Source organism: Ambystoma mexicanum, chromosome 2q (genome assembly GCF_040938575.1).
Source record: "Ambystoma mexicanum isolate Mex_15411 chromosome 2q, UKY_AmexF1_1, whole genome shotgun sequence".
NCBI lineage: Eukaryota > Metazoa > Chordata > Amphibia > Caudata > Ambystomatidae > Ambystoma > Ambystoma mexicanum.
The window spans coordinates 110,561,357-110,581,942 of NC_090924.1; the positions used below are offsets into that span (position 1 = coordinate 110,561,357).

Here is a 20,586-nt window from a genome sequence, read left to right on the forward strand (position 1 = left end):
AGTCCTTGGACCACCAAGTGAGGTCCGGGTGGAGAGATTGAGGAATGTTGATCATCTCTGCTTGAGAGCCCCGCTCCTGGTTCCATGATACCACGAAGTACAGCTGTATCCTCCTCATCCTGAGTCTCGTGTGGGGGACAGCCAATAAAACAGCTGAAAAGAGACCCAGGAGGTGCTGGTACCACCAGGCCAATGTCACTTCTCTGCTGAGGAAGTGAGTCGTGGCCCTCTTGATGGCTGTGATCTTGTCCTCCGACGGAAAAGCGTTGTCGGAGCACTTGTCCCATATGAGTCCCAAGAAGGTGAGTGTCTGCGTAGGCTGCAGCTGCGACTTCTTGAGATTGAGCAAAACCCAGATTGTGCAGTGTGTTCATAAGAGCATGGGAAGTGTGGTGCACCGCTTCCAGAGATGTAGCCCTGACGAGCCAGTCGTCCAGGTACGGGTGGATGTGGAGGCCCTGAGGAGGGCCGCCACTGTATTCATCAGCCTGGTTAAGACCCCGGGGGCCGAGTAGAGGCCAAAAGGAAGCACCTTGTATTGGAAATGGTAGCCCATCGATGGGGCTGCCAAATCGGAACGTGCAAGTACACGTCCTTCAGATCGAGGGAGCACATCCAGTCTCCCTTGCACAATGTCTCCGCTATAAAAGCTGCCGTAACCATCTTGAATTTGTGTAGAGGTAGGGAGAGGTTGAGGGTGGAAAGGTCCAGCACAACTCTCAGGCCCGCCTGGTTCTTTTTCTGAATGGCGAAAATCCTGGAGTAGAAGCCCAAGCCTCGCTGGGAGGCTGGGACTTTCTCCACTGCCTGGCTCTCAGTTTCAGTCCCAACCTGTGGAAGAGGAGGGGAGGAGAGAGGAGAGGCTGGGATGGGTAGGCGGTACCCCGTGGATACTACGGAGAGGATCCAGCGGTCTGTGAAATTCTGGTGCCAGAAATGTGCATGGAGAGCAAGCCTGCCCCCCACTGGAGACACGTGGACCCAGAGGGGCGTGTCATGCCTTCTTTCCCTCTGAGGCTGTTGCAGAGGAGGGGGACTGGAAAAAGCCCTTACTCACCCCCCTTTTTGTTGCTTGCGCCGATGTTGAGTCGGTGAGTGGTCCGGCTGCCTGTACCTCCGTTCTTGGAAGCCGCAGAACCCTCTGTATGTACACCCCTTGTCGGAGCGCTGCTATGACTGGGTGTACGATTTGGGCATGGTCTTTGTCAGGATGGATAAAGACTTGGCCGTTTGTGCGCTGTTTTTCTTTTTAATCCAGCTCCTCGTACGTGGTGGAGTGGAAGAGGTCACCACCCTCATACGGCAGGTCTAATACGCGTTCCTGGACGTCTGGGTTGAATTTAGTAGCACAGAGCCAGGCTGTCCTTCTCATTTCCGTGGCGATGCAGATGGCCCGGCCAGAGGTGTCAATGTGGGCCACAGTGGATTCCATGATATCCTGCACCATAATCATGGCCTCAGCCAGTCCCACCTTGAAACATGATTGGCTCTGCGTGGGAAGCGCTGGGAGGAAATCCGCAATTTCCTGCCACAGCCTCTGGTTAACGGCCGCAAGCATGGAATCTGCGCGGACCTGACGAAGATGTAAGGACACGTTGGAATACAGCTTCTTCCTGTACGCCTCCAAGATCTTCTCCTTCTTGCCTAGCAGTGGTGCAGAGGAGGAAGCCGAGGACGACTGAGGCTTGGAGTATAGTGATGCCGTGACAATCACCGAGGAGTGCTGCTGAAGATGGGCCAATAGCAAGAGTGTATCCCCCTCGATCTTCCTGTACTTGGTGTCCAGGCGTCGATTGACCGACTGGACCGAGTGGGGCTTGAGCCAACCATTCTTGGTCAAGGTGACCACGTCTTTCTGCATCAGGATTCCAGTCCTAGCAGAGGGCATAGCGTGAGGACTTCTGCGAGGACCCCCTCTGCTGGTAGCTCGATCTCCGGTTGAGGCAGGACAAGGTACTCTGCCAGCCCTGCAAAACGCCCGAGAAAGGCCTTGGCTGACGATGGTGTGTCGGTGTCCTCCTTCTCGTCAGTGTCCACCTGGGGGTCTGGAGGATCCGATACCAGTGGAGGTGTGTTGGGAGCTGGAGGCTGAGGTACAGAGACCGGAGCCGGAGGCTGCGACGGATGCTGGTACAGAACCGCCTGCACAATCGGTTGGTGGGCTGGAGCAGGTGGCAGAGGCTGTGATGGGGCCAGAGGCGCCGGCAGAGGAGCATGCGGCGCCGGAAGCATTAGAGGGAGAACGTCCTGATGGCGTCCCTGAGAATGACCCCCCGATCCGAATCGATTTCATGAGCCGGAGGAACCTTTCAAAGAACCTGTCCTCACAGGCTGGAGGGGAGCTAGGGGATATAGACCGGGTAGCGGGAGGCTGCTCGAGCCGCTGTATACCCTTGCCCATATGGACGCAGCGGGAACCTGCCCTGCGCAAATGAAGGATAGGCTGTAGCCCATGTACCTGGTTGACACCAGTCCCACCTTGACACTCGTTCTTCAACCTGCTCCCTTTCCTGGTGCGGCGTCGGACGGGTGCTAATGTCTGGCACGGCAGCCATCTTGTCGAGCTGCCTTCCACGTGCCTGAGTCGTGTTGCTCGGCTCACTGGGCCCAGCCTTCTCCAGGACTCTTTGAGTGTGGATCATGAGGCATACCCTGTTTAGGCCAAGGCGTGGTAGGTGTTACACCCTAGGCCGAGCGCCCAGTAGAGCTGCTTATAGGCACCGCCAAGGACATGATGCCGGTACCAGGGTGTGGCCCCTTGGGTGAAGACCCGGTAATAGAACCTTCTGGTTCCTCAACACGGTCACCGGGAGGATCCACTGTTCCCTCGGTCTGTAGACCGGTAGCTGAAGTAGTTTTGGTGCACGTGCTGGTAAGAGGACCTGAGCGGTCCCTTCCGCGCGGGCGAGTCCTTGGGAAGGAGTCTCCCTTGCGGGGTGCGATGGAGAAGAGTGGCCCTACCTTGGGCCTGGATAGATGGTAGATGAAGTCCATTAGGTCCTCTGGAGGCGATCTCTGGAAGAGCTCCTTCCACCTGGCTAGTCTGTTCTTCAGAGACCTTAAAGAAAGGGCCTTGCATGCAGTACAAGCTTGCCAGCAGTGGTCTGGGCCAAGGCAGTGTAGGCCGAGGGCGTGGGGGTCTGAAGTTGGAAAGAACCAGTCGCAGGATGGACACCTGCTGAATCCTGTGGAAGTCGACATGCGCCGGGGAGTAGCGTGACGCCTGAGTGATAAAAAAGACAAAAAAGACAGAAGAAGAAGTATCTGCGCATGGAATTACATGGCCAAAGCCAAACCCAGGAGCGCTGGTGAATTCAGCCCGTTCCCGTCGATTCGGAAAAAAAGGGGACTGAGGTGTGGCGCCGGAGGGCGGAATCAGGGCAGTGCATGCCTCCAGGGCCGCACCCACACCCGCCTCTAAATTTAATGGGGAAGAAGGTTTTTTCTGGTGAAAAAGGTTTCGTCTCCCATCCCTTGGAAGGGGCACCCATGCAGTATGGAGGAAAGGGGACGGGATGTAAGAGCAAGGATCATGTATCTATGAGACTTGCACAACGGTGCATAGTCTTACAAGAGCAGCGTCCCACGGCTTTTCACTGTGGCAAGCCAAATTAACCAGGGGAACCTCCCCACTCCACCACTTGGTCTAGCAACAAGGCACAAGTGGAGGTACGAAGCCCCCTTTGCCACCCCCTGCCTCACTCCCAGGGACAATCAGGGGGCCTTGTCACAAACCCCTTCAAAGGCTACCAAGTCATCAATTGGTGAGACTGGTAGATATAGACTGGTGACATAGGAGAGTTATTTCGCTGGTCTGAGCCAAATTCTACAAATCATGGTGTTGGCAGCTGTCTTGGGCATGTGACATCAGTATTGGGTGTTCTCTGAGACTTAACCCGCAAATATGTTTTTTACGTCTGTCCAAATGCTTCAATTTCTCTGCCTTTGGCCCTAACAAGAGATGATGACGCCTCTGCTTGAGTGCAAAGATGCTTCATCAGCCTGCCAGAAGGTTTTCTATTGAAAATGGGCAGTGTTTTGTTGTAGACAAGATGGATTTCTATGTGTAACGGCTAGACAATGGGAACATTCATGTCCAAGCCTCCCTGGACGTGCTTGAAAGGGAGCAACAATGACAATGCCACTCAACTTAAGACATCCCTGGAAACCAAGCTCCTGCAGTCAATCGCTTCGACCTCAAGATGTAACTGCAGTGTTGCTCAGGGTGCGTGGGGCAGAAGTGCAAGAGTGGACTTGTGACGGAAAAATGATCCCAGTAAAGTAATTTTAGGGCTTTTTGGTCAGTGCTGGACAAACAACAGAGGACTCAGTCTTGGCTAGTAGTAGTCCCAGAACATAGGAACAAACTTAGTTTAGATCCTTATCTGATGCCTGCCCTGTCCTTCTACCTTTTAGAAGACAATATTTGGCAAATTATGCACAATCTGACTGTCTGGAAGACAACCAATACACAGGTCATGGTGATCTTTCTTTGGCTTTTTCCCACCCGTATTTGTCAACCAGTGACAGATAGTTGAGGATAAAAGGTGGGAAAATAGGATTTGGAGAAATCCTTAAAAAATTATTTGAAATTTTATGAAAAATAGATTTTGCTGCTCAATATCAGATACAATATGTTCCAAAAAGCAACTGACAGTACAGTTGTAAATTCTGGGAGGCAGCATCAGTCTGTTGCCTTAGAGCGACAGTTATTTTTCCATGTTTTAAATGCTTCCCCGTTTTTTATTTTCTTCTTTTTGCCTGCTATGCTTTTTTGACGTAAAATTGACAAAAACATGTTTTTAAACCCAGTAAAGACAGACAGGCAAAATTAATCTTTGTTAATGTTTTATTTAAAGTAGAATTTTTTCTCTATTTTTCAAAGGTTTCACAAATCCCGCAAAAAGGTGGAGGTAGTCAGCAGTTATACATGTAATCCCCACGATGGAGAAGTCTGCCTGCCAGGATGGAAGCCTTTTCAAGTGATAAACAAACTGTGCAATGTCTTGGTGTCAATGTCCTAGAGATTTAATCTCACATATGCTCTAAAGTGGGCCTTTTCTAAACAGCTATGGATAGCTTTTTTGTCAGACACACCTGCATGAGCGCTTTCTTCGCTTAACTACTCATTGTTAACATACATTTTTGATAAAATGTGTACAGGGGGTTAAGGTGTGATGGTGCCTCTGTGTCAGTGCCCTGCAGAGTAGTTTACTGTTGCCTATTGGCCACAGTGAAACGTTCTCTCAATTGTGGCCCCCAGGGTTGGCAGTGGGACTCGTCTGTAGGTCAGAAAGCATATAGCTACTCAGCTCAGCACCTCTGTTCAGCTAATGCAGGATTAGCAGAATTCTTTTTAGCTTCTTAAGGCACATATCAAAAAGGTCCTGGCATTTTCACGGAAGGCCTGTTTATCTCTGCTACAAGACCCTCCATGCCTGAGAAGCCTTTCATTGATGGACTGACATTGTAGGACACACAGCCCATGTCGGTCAATCCGGTATCGCAGGAGCAGCCGAGATGCAAAGTGTTATCATGCGCTTAGGTGCAGTAATGGAAGTTTTATTATCAGACCCTTGCTTATAAACATTAGGGTGCGCTTCTCCAGAACTAAGGAGCAGCTGAGGATTTTTCATTCATTTGGAGCCCTGAAGAAGAGCAATGACTCGAAACACGTGTTTGCTCAAGAAACTAGTAATAAATCAGAGGAATTTAAAGCTTACAAATTCTATTGGGTCTAATAATTTATCCACTAGAACTACATGAGAGGTTTTTTACATTTTAAGGTTGAGCGTTATGTGAAACCTAGTACTCATTTGTTTGTTTAGTTGACATTCCAGGATAGTTGAAGATAGGTTCCTGGTGATGTACTGGAAGCGTGGACTGATTATCCGCTATATATGTGTATACATAACTTTATTCTGTATAGACCATCAAAGACCATCAAAGCAATTAAAAATCACATTGTCAACAACTTACAGGCGATCATCATTTCATAATAAGAAAAAGGTTAAAAACTGCAGAGTAAAAAACTAGCTCCACATTGTCAACAACCTACAGATGATCATCATTTCATAATAGGAAACAGTTTAAAAATTACAGGGTAAAAGACTAGTTCCTGCACACACAGTTTCTTTCACAGGCTGAAATTGCAGTTTATCCAACACACATAAATGTCCATCGTATTTTGCGCTATGTAACTAGGCCCTATGTACAAATATTGTGATTTAATAGGCTAGGTTCACATCTAGTGGATTCTTACAAAACTCTATGGCCGAATCGGTTGTTCTGATATCTCTCAATCGGAGTAATGGCAGTAAGTAATGCTTTCTCAAACTTGAGTAGCCTGGGCAGAATAATAGGATGTGTTTTACTGACTCTTCAGAGCTGCCGCACACTTTGCAACTCATCTCGGCTAAGGCTGACCAACTAGCCATATATTCGGCCACTTTGAGGGTGTTGGTGTGCAATTGACTATATAAACTCCTGGCACAGGCAGGTGCAACACAGTCTAAATACATTTCAAATCCCTCAGCTGGTTTCGTCATCGTGTAACGGGCACCCGTCTTTAGCGCAGCTCAAGCACATTTAATCTGTCTTATGGTGGTTTCATGGCGCTTTGTTTTTAATCGGGCCTTTGTGGTCACAGTTGTCTCCTCTGGTATATCCCAGACAGTCCCCATTCCCAGGTTCTGATGCCCTTAACGTACAAACCAGGGCCATGCCAATAAGCTAGAGCCAGGGGTTCTTAATAGACTGCACATTGAGTGTTTGTATTTAGTTAATTCTGGTGTGCTCCAGAGCCTAATCCAGTAGAGCAGCGGCTTGCTACAAATGACTGTGTATGGGCTCAAGGCCACATTCCCAGCATAAACTTGCCATTGGGGCTCTCTTGGACTGCGCAAAGAAGCCCTGCATGAACCCATTGTCCACCACACTTAGCTCGGGTGAGTGACAGTCTCCTCGCAGCATTGCGCCATACAATGCCACTGCCCTACCTTGTTCTTGGTATAATAAAATATCTTGGGAAACTGCACCCCTTCTGGGCCTATTGGAGAGGTAACGGATTCCACCGCTATATTTTAATATATAGCTTTAGCGAGGTGGGCTGACCATGTCAGATCTACAGCGAATCGTATCCTCAGGTAGCCATAGAGACACACCTGTTCCAACACATAATTGACAATTGACACATTCACTTTAATTTTCTTCTAGTTCTTTCTACCAAAAACAAGCACCTTTGTTTTCTCCAGATTCAATGACATTGACGATTCTTGTCAGTTCTTCATAAAGATTTTCGGGTAATGTTTCAACCCCATCGGTGTTGTGAACAATAGCAGGGCATCGTCTGCGTAGAAAAGTGCTGGGAATCTGTCCACCCAAACCCCAAGCCGCTTTAAATCAATAGACCAAATTTCATCCGCGGATTGTGATCCTTTTAGTTTGCTTTCCAGCTTCATTCTATAACTCATTCAGAAAGAGCAGAAACCTTCTGCTCTATGACAATGATGCAATTTTGGAGTGGGATGTGCCAAAGTAGATCCAGAAGGCAAAACTTTCATATGTTTTATAAGTGACCAGTTAGATTCACAGTAATGGAAGCGGTTGCAAAGTTCAACACTTGTGGTGTGCTTTTGGCAAACAGTACTGGAGTCCCATTATGGACCAAATGCCTCTGAACAACATCTGGAGAAAATAATGCATATAGACTCTGGTGATATTTATGTTCTGTAAATCAGGGAGTGAATATCTCTACTCGTTAGTAATGATGCTTTGATGCAAAGCACACTCCAGCTTGCCCTGAACCAGAGACAGACTAATGCTATCCTAGATAATGTGTACAATACAAGGCCCATCTTAGAAAGAAGGCTAAAACAACCAGTCAACAGAGAAATGGCAGACTGCAGAGTTCCCTCACACCTTCAATGTAATTATGTTAATGTTAAAGGTATTTGTACCGCGCACCGTCACCACTGCTTTGGTCCCCAAGCGCTCTGACGGATCTGAAAAGGAGGGTGTCAAAAAGGGGGGGGGGGATTAGTAGGGTGTAGTGGGAATAGGAAAATGAGAGTTGTGATGTCCTTTTTGCCGCTTCAGTTCGGTTAAGCTGAACTTAAGTGCGGTTTTCGATCAGTGCCAGAATTCCCATGTGCTGTTGTGCGGGTTATGTGTTGTTAAGTTTCAATGTGGTGAAGTGCGTGCGGATTGCTGTGCAGAGAGGTGGTTGTGTGAGCTTCTGTATGTTGAGTATGCGGAAAGTTTAAATTTTAAGGTACAGTTATAATTGTTTTCAAGTATTTGCCGATTTCTTGCCACTTTGTCTTCGCGTTTCTGTGCTCAACCTATATGGTTATCCTGTGTTTTTAGTACTCTACTTTGACTGCCTAGTTGGCAAGCATGCTGTGTGGTGAGAGCTCTCTTTTGTGTGGCCCCAGTGGTTTGTGTATCTAGCTAATATCCGCTACCTGCCCTGCGGCAGGTGTAGTTTTGGTCACAGCACTTGTCCCTTATTGTCCATCCTGCTGGTTGTCCCCAACTATCCAGGTATCCTTTAGGATTGGTGGCGTGTGGGGCTGGCTGGGCGGTGCGCACCCACCCCCGCTTTCATAATGGAGGGGTAGGTTAGGGTTTATGGTTTCCTACAGGGGGTATTCACAGGTTTGGTTGTGGACCTTTCTTCCTAGTTGATTCATCCTGAATCTGGAGCAAAGAGCCAAGTTTTGAGTAGTTTTATGAACTCCAAATAACCCCTTCTGTTGCGTATGCTTTTTGGTAGGGTATTCCAGGTCGAAGTTGCCAGGTGAGTGAAAGATGATGCTCTGAGTTTTCTTTTGTTGGAAGGTTTTGGTACTAGGCGAATGTTGTGATCTTGTCGGGTGGTAGGCGGTTATTTGTTTCTTTTTTTTTTATTAAATATATTTATTGATTTTTCAAAAAAAACTTATACAAACAGCATCATCCACATAGCAATCAGTTATATATCCACAATAACTTCCCATTCCCTCCTCCCCCCATGCGAACCCGGACCGGGGTTGCGCGGTCTGTCATTGGTGTTAGGGTGAGCCCGGGCTGTCCGGGTCATCACCTGAGGTACTGACTTCTTTAGGACGGAACAGGGCTGTCGTGAGGGCTATCCATTGCAAGAGGTCTTCCGAGTCACCTGTCTTCTGCTGTCGCTGTGCCAGCTCCCAGGCCCCGGTTTCGGCCATAGACCACCTACGGAGGTCTTCCCACCATGTCACAAGTCTAGGGGCCCTGGGGCACTTCCAGGCCATTGCGATGCGCCTTTTTGCGAGGATGTACATCAAGTCCTTGAGCCTATTGAGGGGTTTGTTTTTTTTGCCTCGCGGGTATGAGCCCAGTAGACATGCCTTAGGGGATTGCACGTCTAGCGTTATGTCCTCCTCCGCCAACCTGGTCTGAATTTGCGACCAGAAGGTTTGTATATCCGGGCAGGCCCAAAACATGTGGGTCAGTGAAGCCGCGGGTTCTTGGCACTTGGGGCACGGAACTACGCCGGCACCATTGAATCTCGAGATGACAGCAGGGGTAAGGTAGGCCCTGTGGATGATGTAAAATTGGATAAACTGGAATCGGGCATTCCTGGAGACTTTTTTATGGTAATGTGTTATTGTTTCCCACTCCGTGTCTCCGAATAGCGTGTTTAGCTCGGCTTCCCATTTACCCCTGCATGTGAGTTCGTTATGTGTGGTGTTGTCAATTAGGATCTCATAAAGCCTAGAGGTTTCATGTCCCCCCTCTGCAACGCCCACCAAATTCTCAATGGACTCGTGTCCGGCGCATTGGGATTCCGCTTCCGGCCATCGCTTCCTAAGCCTGTCCATCACCGCCCCATGCAAAAGGAACTGACCCGGTGGAACCCCAGTCAACTCGTGCAGTTCGGAAAATGTGTGAGTGCCCTGGTCGTCTATCAGATCGCCCAGGGTGGCAACACCGGAGGGTTCCCACATATTCCGGATCGCCTTCCGGTCCTCCGGTCTAGTGGACATGATGGCGGCTATAGGGATTTGTGGGGAGTAGGGGTCGGTCAACCCGACCGATTTGCAGGCCCGACTCCAGATCCGAGTGCCTAGGCGGATGAGGTATGCATCCAGCGTTTTAGGTATTGGTCTGATCCAGAGGAGGTCCCTAAGCAACCAAGGTGCGTCTGGGGGCTGCAATAGGCGTGTGTCCGTCGTGGCATCATCGGCCATCCACTGGATCACGTGCTTAAGCTGGGCCGCTATGTAGTAGAGCTCAAAGTTAGGGGTCTTCAGGCCTCCCCTCTCGTACGGTCTTTGAGTTACGTCTAGGGCCACTCTGTGCCTCCCCTCCCGCCATAGGAGTTTCCTACATAGTTTGCTCAGGTCTTTGAAGAAACGTTGGGGGATGTTGTAGGGGACGTTAGTGAAGAAATGTAGAAGACGCGGGAGAGCAACCATTTTGAGGAGTCCCGCCCTGCCAGCCATTGAGAGGGGCAATTTACACCATAGGTCAATTGATTTAGCCAGTCCCTCCCTAGCCCTGCCCGTGTTTAATGCGTGTTCGGCCTCGGGGTCCCGGTGGATCGCGACGCCCAGATATTTGAACGTGGTGGGTTCCCACTTCAGGGCCAGAGGGGGGAGGTGTTCTTTCTCGGTTCCACTAAGTGCAGCCAGGGGGAATAGGCAAGACTTGCCGTGGTTAATCTGGATCCCGGTGCATCTTTGGAACCCATCTAGGGTTTCGAGTATGTAGGGGAGAAGAAATTCGGGATCCCTTAGGTAGAGGAGCATGTCATCCGCATACATGGAGACAAGGTGGTTCACTCCATTTACCACTATCCCCCCGTCTCCATACTCCTGCCTGAGGTATGCCGCCACTGGTTCAATCGCCAGGATGTAAAGGAAAGGGGATAGGGGACACCCTTGCCGGGTGCCCCTGGCCAGACTCCATTTTTCCGAATAGGTGTTGTTGGTTCGCACTCTGGCTGTGGGATTAGTGTAAATGAGTTTGACCCAATTCAAGAAAGCCGTTCCGACCCCCATCTTGTCAAGGGTGGCATAGAGCCATGTCCATCGGACCGAATCAAAGGCCTTAGAGGCGTCTAGGGACACAACTGCATATTTACCGGGCAAGCCGTTTGTGCTGTGTATCACATGATGCAGCCTTCGCAGGTTCTCAGACATGGAGCGGCCCTGCATGTAGCCTGTCTGATCTTGGTGTATAAGGTACGGGACGGCTGTACGCAGCCTTCTGGCCAGTAGTGCGGTAAGGATCTTATTATCTACATTCAGCATGGATAAGGGGCGATATGAGCCGCAGTCAGAGCTTTCCTTGCCGGGCTTAAGTAAGGGGATGATGGTAGCTTCGGTCATGGAGTCGGGGAGGTGACCTGTTTCATACGCCTCGTTATATACTTTGGACAGTAGGGGGGCCAGTATGTCCTCATAGGTCTTATAAAATTCGCCCGGGAGACCGTCCGGTCCCGGCGTTTTACCGGAGGGCAGTGCCCTAATGGTGGCTGCGACCTCTTCTGGGGTGACGGGGCCTCCGAGGGAATCTGCCAAATGGTCCTCCAGGCGAGGGAGCCTGATGGCGTCCAGGGCATCTTCGATCGCGTGGTCTGGGGGCTGGATCAGAGTAAAGGGTTTGGTAATATTGCTTAAACTCTGCGTTAATACCCACTTGCGTGTGAAGGGTCAAGCCGTCTGTATTACAGATGGAGCATATGGGGTGTCTGGGGGTTTCTCGTTTATAAAGCCATGCAAGGAGTTTCCCGGGTTTGTCGCCCAGGGCGTGGTTCCTTTCCGTGAATTTGGCATAGCTGAGCCTCCCCAGCGTCTCCCAGTGTGTTAGGCATGTTTGTTTAAGTTCAATCATTTTCTGCAGGTGGGCGGGATCAGGGGACGGGGTGGCTTCGAGGTCTTGGAGTTCGGTCTCAGCGTGCTCTAGCAGGGTCGTGACGGATTTCAAGGCCCCTCCGGCCGCGGCTATCATTTCCCCTCTAGTTACCACCTTGTAGGCTTCCCATGCTGTGCCCAAGTATCTGACGCTATCAATGTTGGTTTGCCAGTAGTGTATGGAGCCCTCCCTGATTTGTTCATTGAAGGCTTTATCTAATAGCGCTTCGCTTCTTAATTTCCACGTCGGGATGGGGGGCCGGGGGGCTGTGGTCACCCAAGAGGTCATCAGTGGGGAGTGGTCTGAAAGCACCCTGGCCAGATACTGCGTATCTTCAAACCCGGCCACGTGCTCTTCGCTAATGAACAGGCAGTCTATCCTGGTGTGGACCTTATGTGGGGGAGAGTAGAAGGAGTAGCCTCTGATTTCGGGGTTTTGCGCTCTCCACAGGTCTTTCAGGGCATATTGCTGTGTGAGGGCGTTCAGTATCTTGGCGGGTGGGGAGGGGTCGCCATGCTTGCCATCCGATCTATCTATGCGAGGGTTTAAGGTACAGTTGTTGTCGCCTCCCCATATCGTTATACATTCGTTACTCGGGGACAGCCGGGCGTACAACGAACGAAAGAAAACAGTGGCATCATGATTCGGGGCATAAGTGCAAATCAGGCGAACGTCACGCCCCTCTATGGTGCCCTGAATTAGGGCCATCCTACCTTCATTGTCCGTCTTGGTGTGGATCAGCTTGACTGGGACAGAGGGGGCAATCCATATCAAGACTCCTCTGGAGTAGGTGGAGTAGGAGGAACCCACTAGGGTACCTCGCCAGACCTTAGCTAGCGCTGCAAGCTTAGGGCCACATAAGTGGGTCTCCTGAAGGAGAGCGATTCCGACTCTGTGGCGCTTCATGTAGGCGTAAACGCGGCGCTGTTTGATGTAGCTGTTTAGTCCCCTGACGTTCCAGGACATGACTCTGATCCTCTCAGCCATAGTCTAGGTGTGGTCGTGTTGCTGTGGGAAGCCTGAGGTTGAGGTGTTCGGTGAACTTGGTCGTCCTGGTAGCAATTCCGCTGCGCTTGGTCCCGGTCCGGTTTCGGTTATTTGTTTCTTTAGTAACTCTGATCCCTGGCCGTGGACTGCTCTGTGCATTATGCACATAATTTTGAACTTTATTCTTTCTTTTATTGGCAGCCAGTGTAGCACTTTCAGCGCTGGGGTAATGTGTTCTCCTCGTGGTAGTTGGAGCATGAGTCTTGCCGCAGCATTCTGGATGCGCTGAAGTTTCTTTTAACAGTCGTTCTGGCATTCCTAGGTATAGGCTGTTAGCATAGTCTACTCTGGACATGAGTGCGATAATGGTGAGTCTTTTGCGGGTGAAAGAAAGGAATGGTAGGATCCTTCATTATGGCGTTTACTTGTGGTTCAAGTGTTAGTTTGTTGTTCCTCTATATTGAAACAGTGGAGGTTGTAGGGAATACAAACAGTTGAGGCAACTGCATAGTCACTGTCAGGTCAAAGACTGAGATCAGACAGCTGAAATTCTTGTACACTTTAAACCCACACTTCTGTGGAATAAACCAGCTGAAAAAGTCGAGCAATTAATAGAAAAGCACACTACACAATGAACATCAGAGTACACAACCTGGACACGGTCACAAATCTTAAAAAGGCATTCAAATACACAATCCTGATGGCTCCCATTGGCCCACAGCAGGGTTCAGGTCTGTCTCCATGGCTGGCAAACATATTTCTAAGAAATGAAGCATGCAAGGAGAGTTGTACATGCCAAGGTGGCCTGGAATAATAATCCCTCCATGTTTGAGCTCAACACAATTTAGCTTTAGCAATGTTTTCAGTATGATCCCCTAAGTAGTGGTCTTTACATGCTATAAATGGCAGCAACGGAACATAATACATATTCAAGTCACATCAGCGGTGTAGGGGTCTCCATTGGTCAAGCCCAACGCAGTCAAACCAAAATGGTATTGCCTGGAAGATACATCTAAACTTTGTCAAATATTGACTGGATGTGAGTTTAGATTGATTGAGCTAAACTTCACTGTGTACATCATACATATTATAAGATCAATATCACAGGATACAAAAGTGACGCCTGAATTGTTTCCAGTATGAATGATTCTCAGTGACCATCAGATAATCCTGTATCATAATGTGGTAGGTCAGAAGAAGGACACAGAGCATGATTAGACATTTCACTGGTAGGTTTATTTAAAGAAAAGGAATAAAGCTTGGCTTCCCCTATTCTACAAGGCGTCCCTACCTAACGAAAATAGCAAAGGTGGTCATCAGTGAAATGTCTATAAATTAAATCATCCACCTCTAACCTATCTGATCATACCACTGTAAAGGCATACCACTGTAAAAGCTGCTTGCGCATGGAACGCCCTCCCCGCTGCACTGAGAGCTAATCTACCACACTCGAGCTTTAGATGCCACGTAAAAAAGTGGCTCTGATCTAACGCCAACTAACCCTTGGCTACCCACGGTGAATAACCACTGTCATTCCTGATCCCTGACCTGACTTCCTCGTGGTATAGGAACCCCCCTCCTCCTGTACCCCTTATACATGCTTGCTAAATTGTTAATAACATTTGTACTGTATCTTCTGTATGCACTATTGTATGTAACTAAGCTCAAGTATTCTTGTAACTGCTGCGCCCGGCTACCCCTGGGTTTTGGTGCGCATTATCAAATAATAAACTAAACTAAACTATTTGTTACAACTCAGAATCAGTAGGACTTCTCCAGAGGTGTGTTGACTTCCTTTTTAGCCACTTTTCAAAATATGATCTTCATATACTCTCTAGTGATGACTTATCGGTACATACAGTTAATGTATTTATAAGGGTTGATTTTTTTTTCTCCTCCTCTGGTGAACTTGTCATGGAATTATCTTTTCCTTCTGGGCTATTTCCTTTTGACATGAACAGTTCATAGTCTTATTTACTTTTGCTCTTTTTCTTGAAATGGTTTTACCAACTCCAGCTTGTTCCTAGGGTTCTTTCCTGCTGGTACCCAGTTCTTTTCATCCACCTTGGCCTTTTTGGTATGAATTGTTATGAGTCGGATCATTCCCATAATATTTCTCTTCTGTCTGTTCTGACTGTACAATACTTCCTTCTGGACTAAAACGAGTATGAGCAGTCCAACAATGATTCTCATTCCCTCTTGTTATGTTTTCTCTCTTTCTTGACTGTGATGAGTTGGAGCATTTCAATAATACTGATTTTCATCCACTCCCCTGGGTCTCCCATTATTCCCATTAACTTCCGTTCTTTGGGCTAACATCACCAGGGTTTTCGTTTGTTGTGGATCGGCTTCCTCTCCTCCTAAGCTTGCTTGTGTCCTTTCACCAGTGTCTCGGATAGTGTTTCGGTACTCCTAAACTGATTTTATCGGAACAGTGTCAGCATTGTTACTTGGCCTTCTGATCCACCACAGTCTTCCTGTGATCATGCCTTCTGTCTGTCTGTCTGTCTCTCTCTCCCTCTCTCTCCATACTAGCATATGCAGAGTGACAACTGCGCTCCTCCCACTCCGTACAAAACCATGCAGAAAGCAGCCATTGCCCTTAACCCCGCCCCAATCAAGCATACACAGAGAGCTGCTACCACGCTCCTTCTCACCCAGAACAAGGCAACGCAAAAAGCGGCTATTTCACTTAGCCCTGCCCAAACAAGCCTATGCAGAGAAGGGCTACCATGCTCCCCCCCACGCAGAAAGTGACTACCGCGCTCCCTCCTGCTCCTAAAATGCCTGCACAGAAAAGGACTACCACGCTCCCTCCCACCCCGAACAAGCCCATGCAGAAAGCAGCTATTGCGCTTAGCCCCGCCCGAACAAGCTTACGCAGAGAAGGGCTACTGCACCACCATAAACACGCCCATGCAGATAGCAGCCACTGTACGCTGCCCCACCTGTAACAAGCCCTTGCTAAAGCGGCTTTTGCGCTGTGCTCTGCCTCAACCCCGATTAAGCCCATGCAGAGAGCATTTACCGCAGTCCACCCTGCCTCGAACAAGCCCATGCAGAGAGCAGCTATTGCGCTCAGCCTTGCTCTAGCCTTTAAGAGGCCCATGCAGAGAGCGGCTATTGCGCTCTGCACCGCCCCAAACAAGCCGACGCAAAGAGCAGCTACTGCTCTCTGTCCGGCTCCAGTCCGAATAAGCCTATGCAGAGAGCGACGTCCACACTACGCACCACCCAAATCAAGCCCACGTAGTGTGCGGCCTTCATGTTTCGCCATGCCCCAGCCCCGAACAAACCCACGCAGACAGCTGCAACTGAGCTCCACCCTGCTATAGCCCCTAACAAGCCATCCCCCATAGACAGCACATGCCTAACTACTAACGGGTCTCACACCACTTCACCAGGGGAGCCCTTAAGAACTACACCAGCTCCCGCAAGGTTACGATCCAGGCCGCCCAGAGTAACCCCCTGCCATCTCCCAGCCTCCTGCCTAAGAAGAAACTCTCACCTCAGCGCCAGAACTCACCCTATTTGCGCCACCTCAATCACAAAGACAACACATGACTCCTTGAAACCAGCTAGCATAAGAACTTCCTACCCCTATGCTAGGTCACTACCTATGCTAGGTCACTCCCAGGTCATGCGCTAGATATCAATGATCTGATAACCTTGTATAAACTAGACGTTCTGGCCCTCACCAAAACCTGGCTTCACCAAGCCTCTGACCCAGCACTCTCTTTAGCCATTCCAGACAGTTATTGCATCTGAGGTGCGATCACTCACACGAGACGGAGGCGTAGCACTCATCTACAGAGACTCCCTCCAAATCAGACCCTGCAGCACTTCTACAGAAGCGCACTGCAAGCGTCTCTCCATTGAACTCACCACTTCCACCACAGACACTATCACTATACATATCCTCTATCACTAACAAGGCCCATCAGCCACCTTCGAGGAAGACCTTGTTCACTCTATAGGCAACAACATCAAGCCCACATCCAGGGTTATCCTCATGGGCGACCTCAACCTAGGTCTCCACAATCCCCTAGATTCAGCAGGCTCCACAATAACCAGCGCCCTTACAGACCTCGGCTTCAAACACTGTGTGGCCTCGCCCACCCACTGCAAAGGCAGAACCTTGGACTAGTTTGCCGTCAATCTGTCAATTACCCACAAATGCCTAAGCAACACTGCCCCACAATATCTGGCCCAGAAAAATCGAACAATCAAAATCCAGCAGACCGGTAAGATCCTTCCATGCTAATCGGCTGGTCCTCCCAAAAGTGAAAAGGGCCAAAAGAGGTGGAGAGAGCTTCCCATCTGTGGCGGCGAACCAATGGAACACCCTCCCCCCAGAACTAAGAGCAGAAGACTCCTACTGGGCCTTCTGCAAGGCCCTGAAAACCTAGCTATTTGCCTAGTGCTCCCACCCGGGCACAACCACCAACTACTGCTCCATTCGGTACTGTTTACTGTGTTGGTGTGTGAGGGGTATATTGTCACTACTCTGTTGAAGCTTTTTGTATCATGTAACTGGTCTGCGACAGACCCCTGGTGCCTGCCTCAGGGTTTAAGCGCTTTACAAATGCAAAAATAAATAAATACGTACAAAAGTGGTGTTAGCAGGATTACCGCCACATTTACCACACTGCCAAATGTAGAGTTTCAAACTGAAGCCCTGTAAAAGCTATGTTGGTTTTGTGTGAAGGAAATTTCCTCCACACAAAAAACACCATCACATGCAATCCCACTGGAGTCCAATTTGTCCTCCTCATTCCCTCCTCCTCTCCTCTGCTAATCTCACAGGTGCTGTATTGGTGTCATTGGCCCTTATGCATCTTCGGGGCCTTGACCTCCCACACCAATTCTCCCCAGCACTTTGCATCTGCACACCCTCTGCCCTGGAGACTCGCTCTTACACCTCTCGCAGCCCAGGGCGTATAGCACTCAATCATTCCTAGCACTTTGTCGATATCTCACCCTCGAGCTTGGACTCCCCAGCACTTACCCCCTCTTCCTTCTTCCTTTATGCACTTGCATGTTCTGAATACTCACAAGGCATAGTAGGTTCGCCCCTCCTGCCCTTCCCCCTCTGCTCTTAATATTGTGTTGTAATTGTATTTCCCACCCTGCCCTTGCTCCCTGCCCTGTGGGCATTTTGAAACAGTATATTCTTATTGTATAAGCGCCAAACAAACAAATAAATAAATAGCTTGCTTAGCATTTTGTTGAAAATTGACTTCAACATGTATCAGAAAGCTCAGAGGTGTTTTTTTTAAAGAAGAAAAAACTATTGAACAGCCCAAGGTGTTGCTGTGTAGAATAAAGAAACATAATAGCCCTGTGAAACTGGATCACAATGTTAACTGGACAAGCAGTGAGTGCAATGGAAAAAGATGCTAAATGCATTAAAGTATACAGTTATGATGCCATCCCACACCACGAGGCTCGCTCACCTTCTTAATTAAGTAGTAATGTGGAACTTCAATGCCCAAGAGGGCCTGGTGAGACGCTAGGCGCGGGAAGCTGTCCTGAAGCAGCAGGCCATGCTCCTGGGTGCTGAAGAAAGACATGATCCACACATCCACCTATGAAGGTAAAAACAAGAAACAGTTAATATTGTAAGGGATCAACCTCTATCTTCTTAGGACCAGGGATCATCAATGTGGAAAGGTAGATGAGATTACTACCAAAACCTCTTTCTGACTAGGGCAGGCACAAATACATATAACAATGAACAAAGTTAACTACCAGGAACCTCAAGCCTCCAGTGATCATACATTTCAAAAGAGAAGATGAAGCTGTAAAAAAAAGTTTTTGTCTTCCTGATAAATTGAACCCATTTATGTGAAGATATAAATAGTGGCTTAGAGGACAAAGCAAATCCTCTTTTAAAGGAACACTAGAGGACAACATTTGCTCTGAAACGATGGGCGAGATGAATTTTAATAGAAAAGTCATAGATTACCCCATTATCATTTCATCAAGTGTCACTTAAATTCTCTCAACATTTATGCCCAATTTTTTTCCCAGGTAGGGACTCAATCTCGCTGTTGTAGTGAATGGAGATGAAGTGCAGTATTTAAATGCATGGAGAAGTGAAAGGCATCAGAATGCGTGCAGATCCTGATTTCCAGTACTTTTCATTTATGCATGCGGTGAATGAGGAGTGTCTTTCATCATGCATGCATGCGCGCATGGCAGAGATCAGTGCAGGTGTTAAGATAGATTTCCAAAATCAACCTTGGGGTAGATTGTAGGATGCCAACCTATTATGGTGAACAGGAAGATACTGAAGTCTAGCCAAGTTCAATCAAGGTAGGCAGCATAGCGGCAAGGCTTAGACTCAGAAGGGGTAGGAGTGCGGTCTAGGGCTACAATGTGACATACACAGAGCACTCCGCTAAGTCCAGTTAGACAGCGAAGTACAAACATATACAATGACTTCCTAGTGTCAAGTGGTGACGACTTCATCCATAACTCCCCCTCTTCCGGGAGCGGACCTCTCAGTCGTTCTCGACTCTTAAAGAGTTCTTTTGTCAATGAACTATGGGTGCTGGCTTTTCACCCCTGGATCTCCCTCGGCCGGGCTGGGATCCTAAATGACAAGCGGGACCAGTTTACTTCTCCTTGTCTTGCATTTTCTTAATTCAGCAATCTCATTTTCCCTTTGTACAAAACATCATGGTTTTCCATGCTAGTCGGCCTCCCTGTTCCAGGCGCACTCTTGCCCACCTTTCTCTTCTCCTTGTCTTACAGTGTCTCTTGGTTTCTCCCTCGGTCGAGCTCGGACCTCAAATAACAAGCCAATGGAAAGTGTACTTCTCCTATCTTACAGTGTCTTGTGGTTTCTCCCTTGGTTGGGCTCAGACTCCAATGACAACTGTGACAGTGCACTTCTCTTGTCTTTTTAATACAGTTCACTCGTGGACATCCTGTCCGATATACAGTTCATACATTCACTTTTCCAAGCGGGATTCAATTCTCTCTCACTGGACCATCATCTGCTGGTCAAAGACTTTCGACAGTACAGAGGATTTTGCATGACCCCTGTATAACCACTTTGACCTCCCGTCTCTCGGCTTTTTCTCAAGGATTTCAGGTACCTGCCTCCGTTGGTTTTCCTCTGTTCTCTTAACAGTTCTTTGCATTCAAAGTTCAAGTAGCCCCTCCCTACTTCTGTTCAGCACAATTCTGTTTCTTTATCGGTTCTCCCCCTCGACTCACCGGTTGTGATGTGCGGCGTTACTTTCTCACTGTTATGCGCAATAGGTCAGTCACACGCCCATACAACACCTTGCATAACACTCCAACACACAGTACTGTCAGGCTCCCCGGTTCTCAGTCAAACCCTCCAGTTGTCCCATCACCTAGGGTGCAGGGGAGTCGCCATCACTGATGGTTTCAAGTCAGACGCAGAGGACGGCGTTGTTTGTTTCCTCGTCTCCAATGGCAACTGCCATGGAGATTGCGATCGGGCTGGAACAGCCGATCGCGATTGCTTCCGGGTTTCACATCAACTTCCCGATCACGTGCACGAAGCCCCGCTCACGTGATTGGGAGGCGGCTCGCATAAAAGCCGGGAGCTTCGATTCACTCGCCGCTTCACAGCTGTTTTCACAACACTGTTCGGCGTTCTTGACTCTTGTTCTTTGGTTACATCGGATTTCGACTTCAGGCTTCCACTTAACGGATTGGTTAAACTCTTGCTCCTTG

General features: G+C 48.8%; 1 protein-coding gene across 2 annotated transcripts in view; it reads right to left on the bottom strand.

The window, feature by feature from the left end:
* Nucleotides 1–20,586, bottom strand: part of IFT140 (intraflagellar transport 140) — a 2,226,364-nt gene that overhangs the window by 781,062 nt on the left and 1,424,716 nt on the right. For both annotated transcript variants that reach the window (XM_069646971.1, XM_069646972.1), the window contains exon 17: nucleotides 18,327–18,458. In XM_069646971.1, coding sequence (XP_069503072.1) covers nucleotides 18,327–18,458 — 132 coding nt within the window. The remainder of the gene's footprint in view (nucleotides 1–18,326; nucleotides 18,459–20,586) is intronic.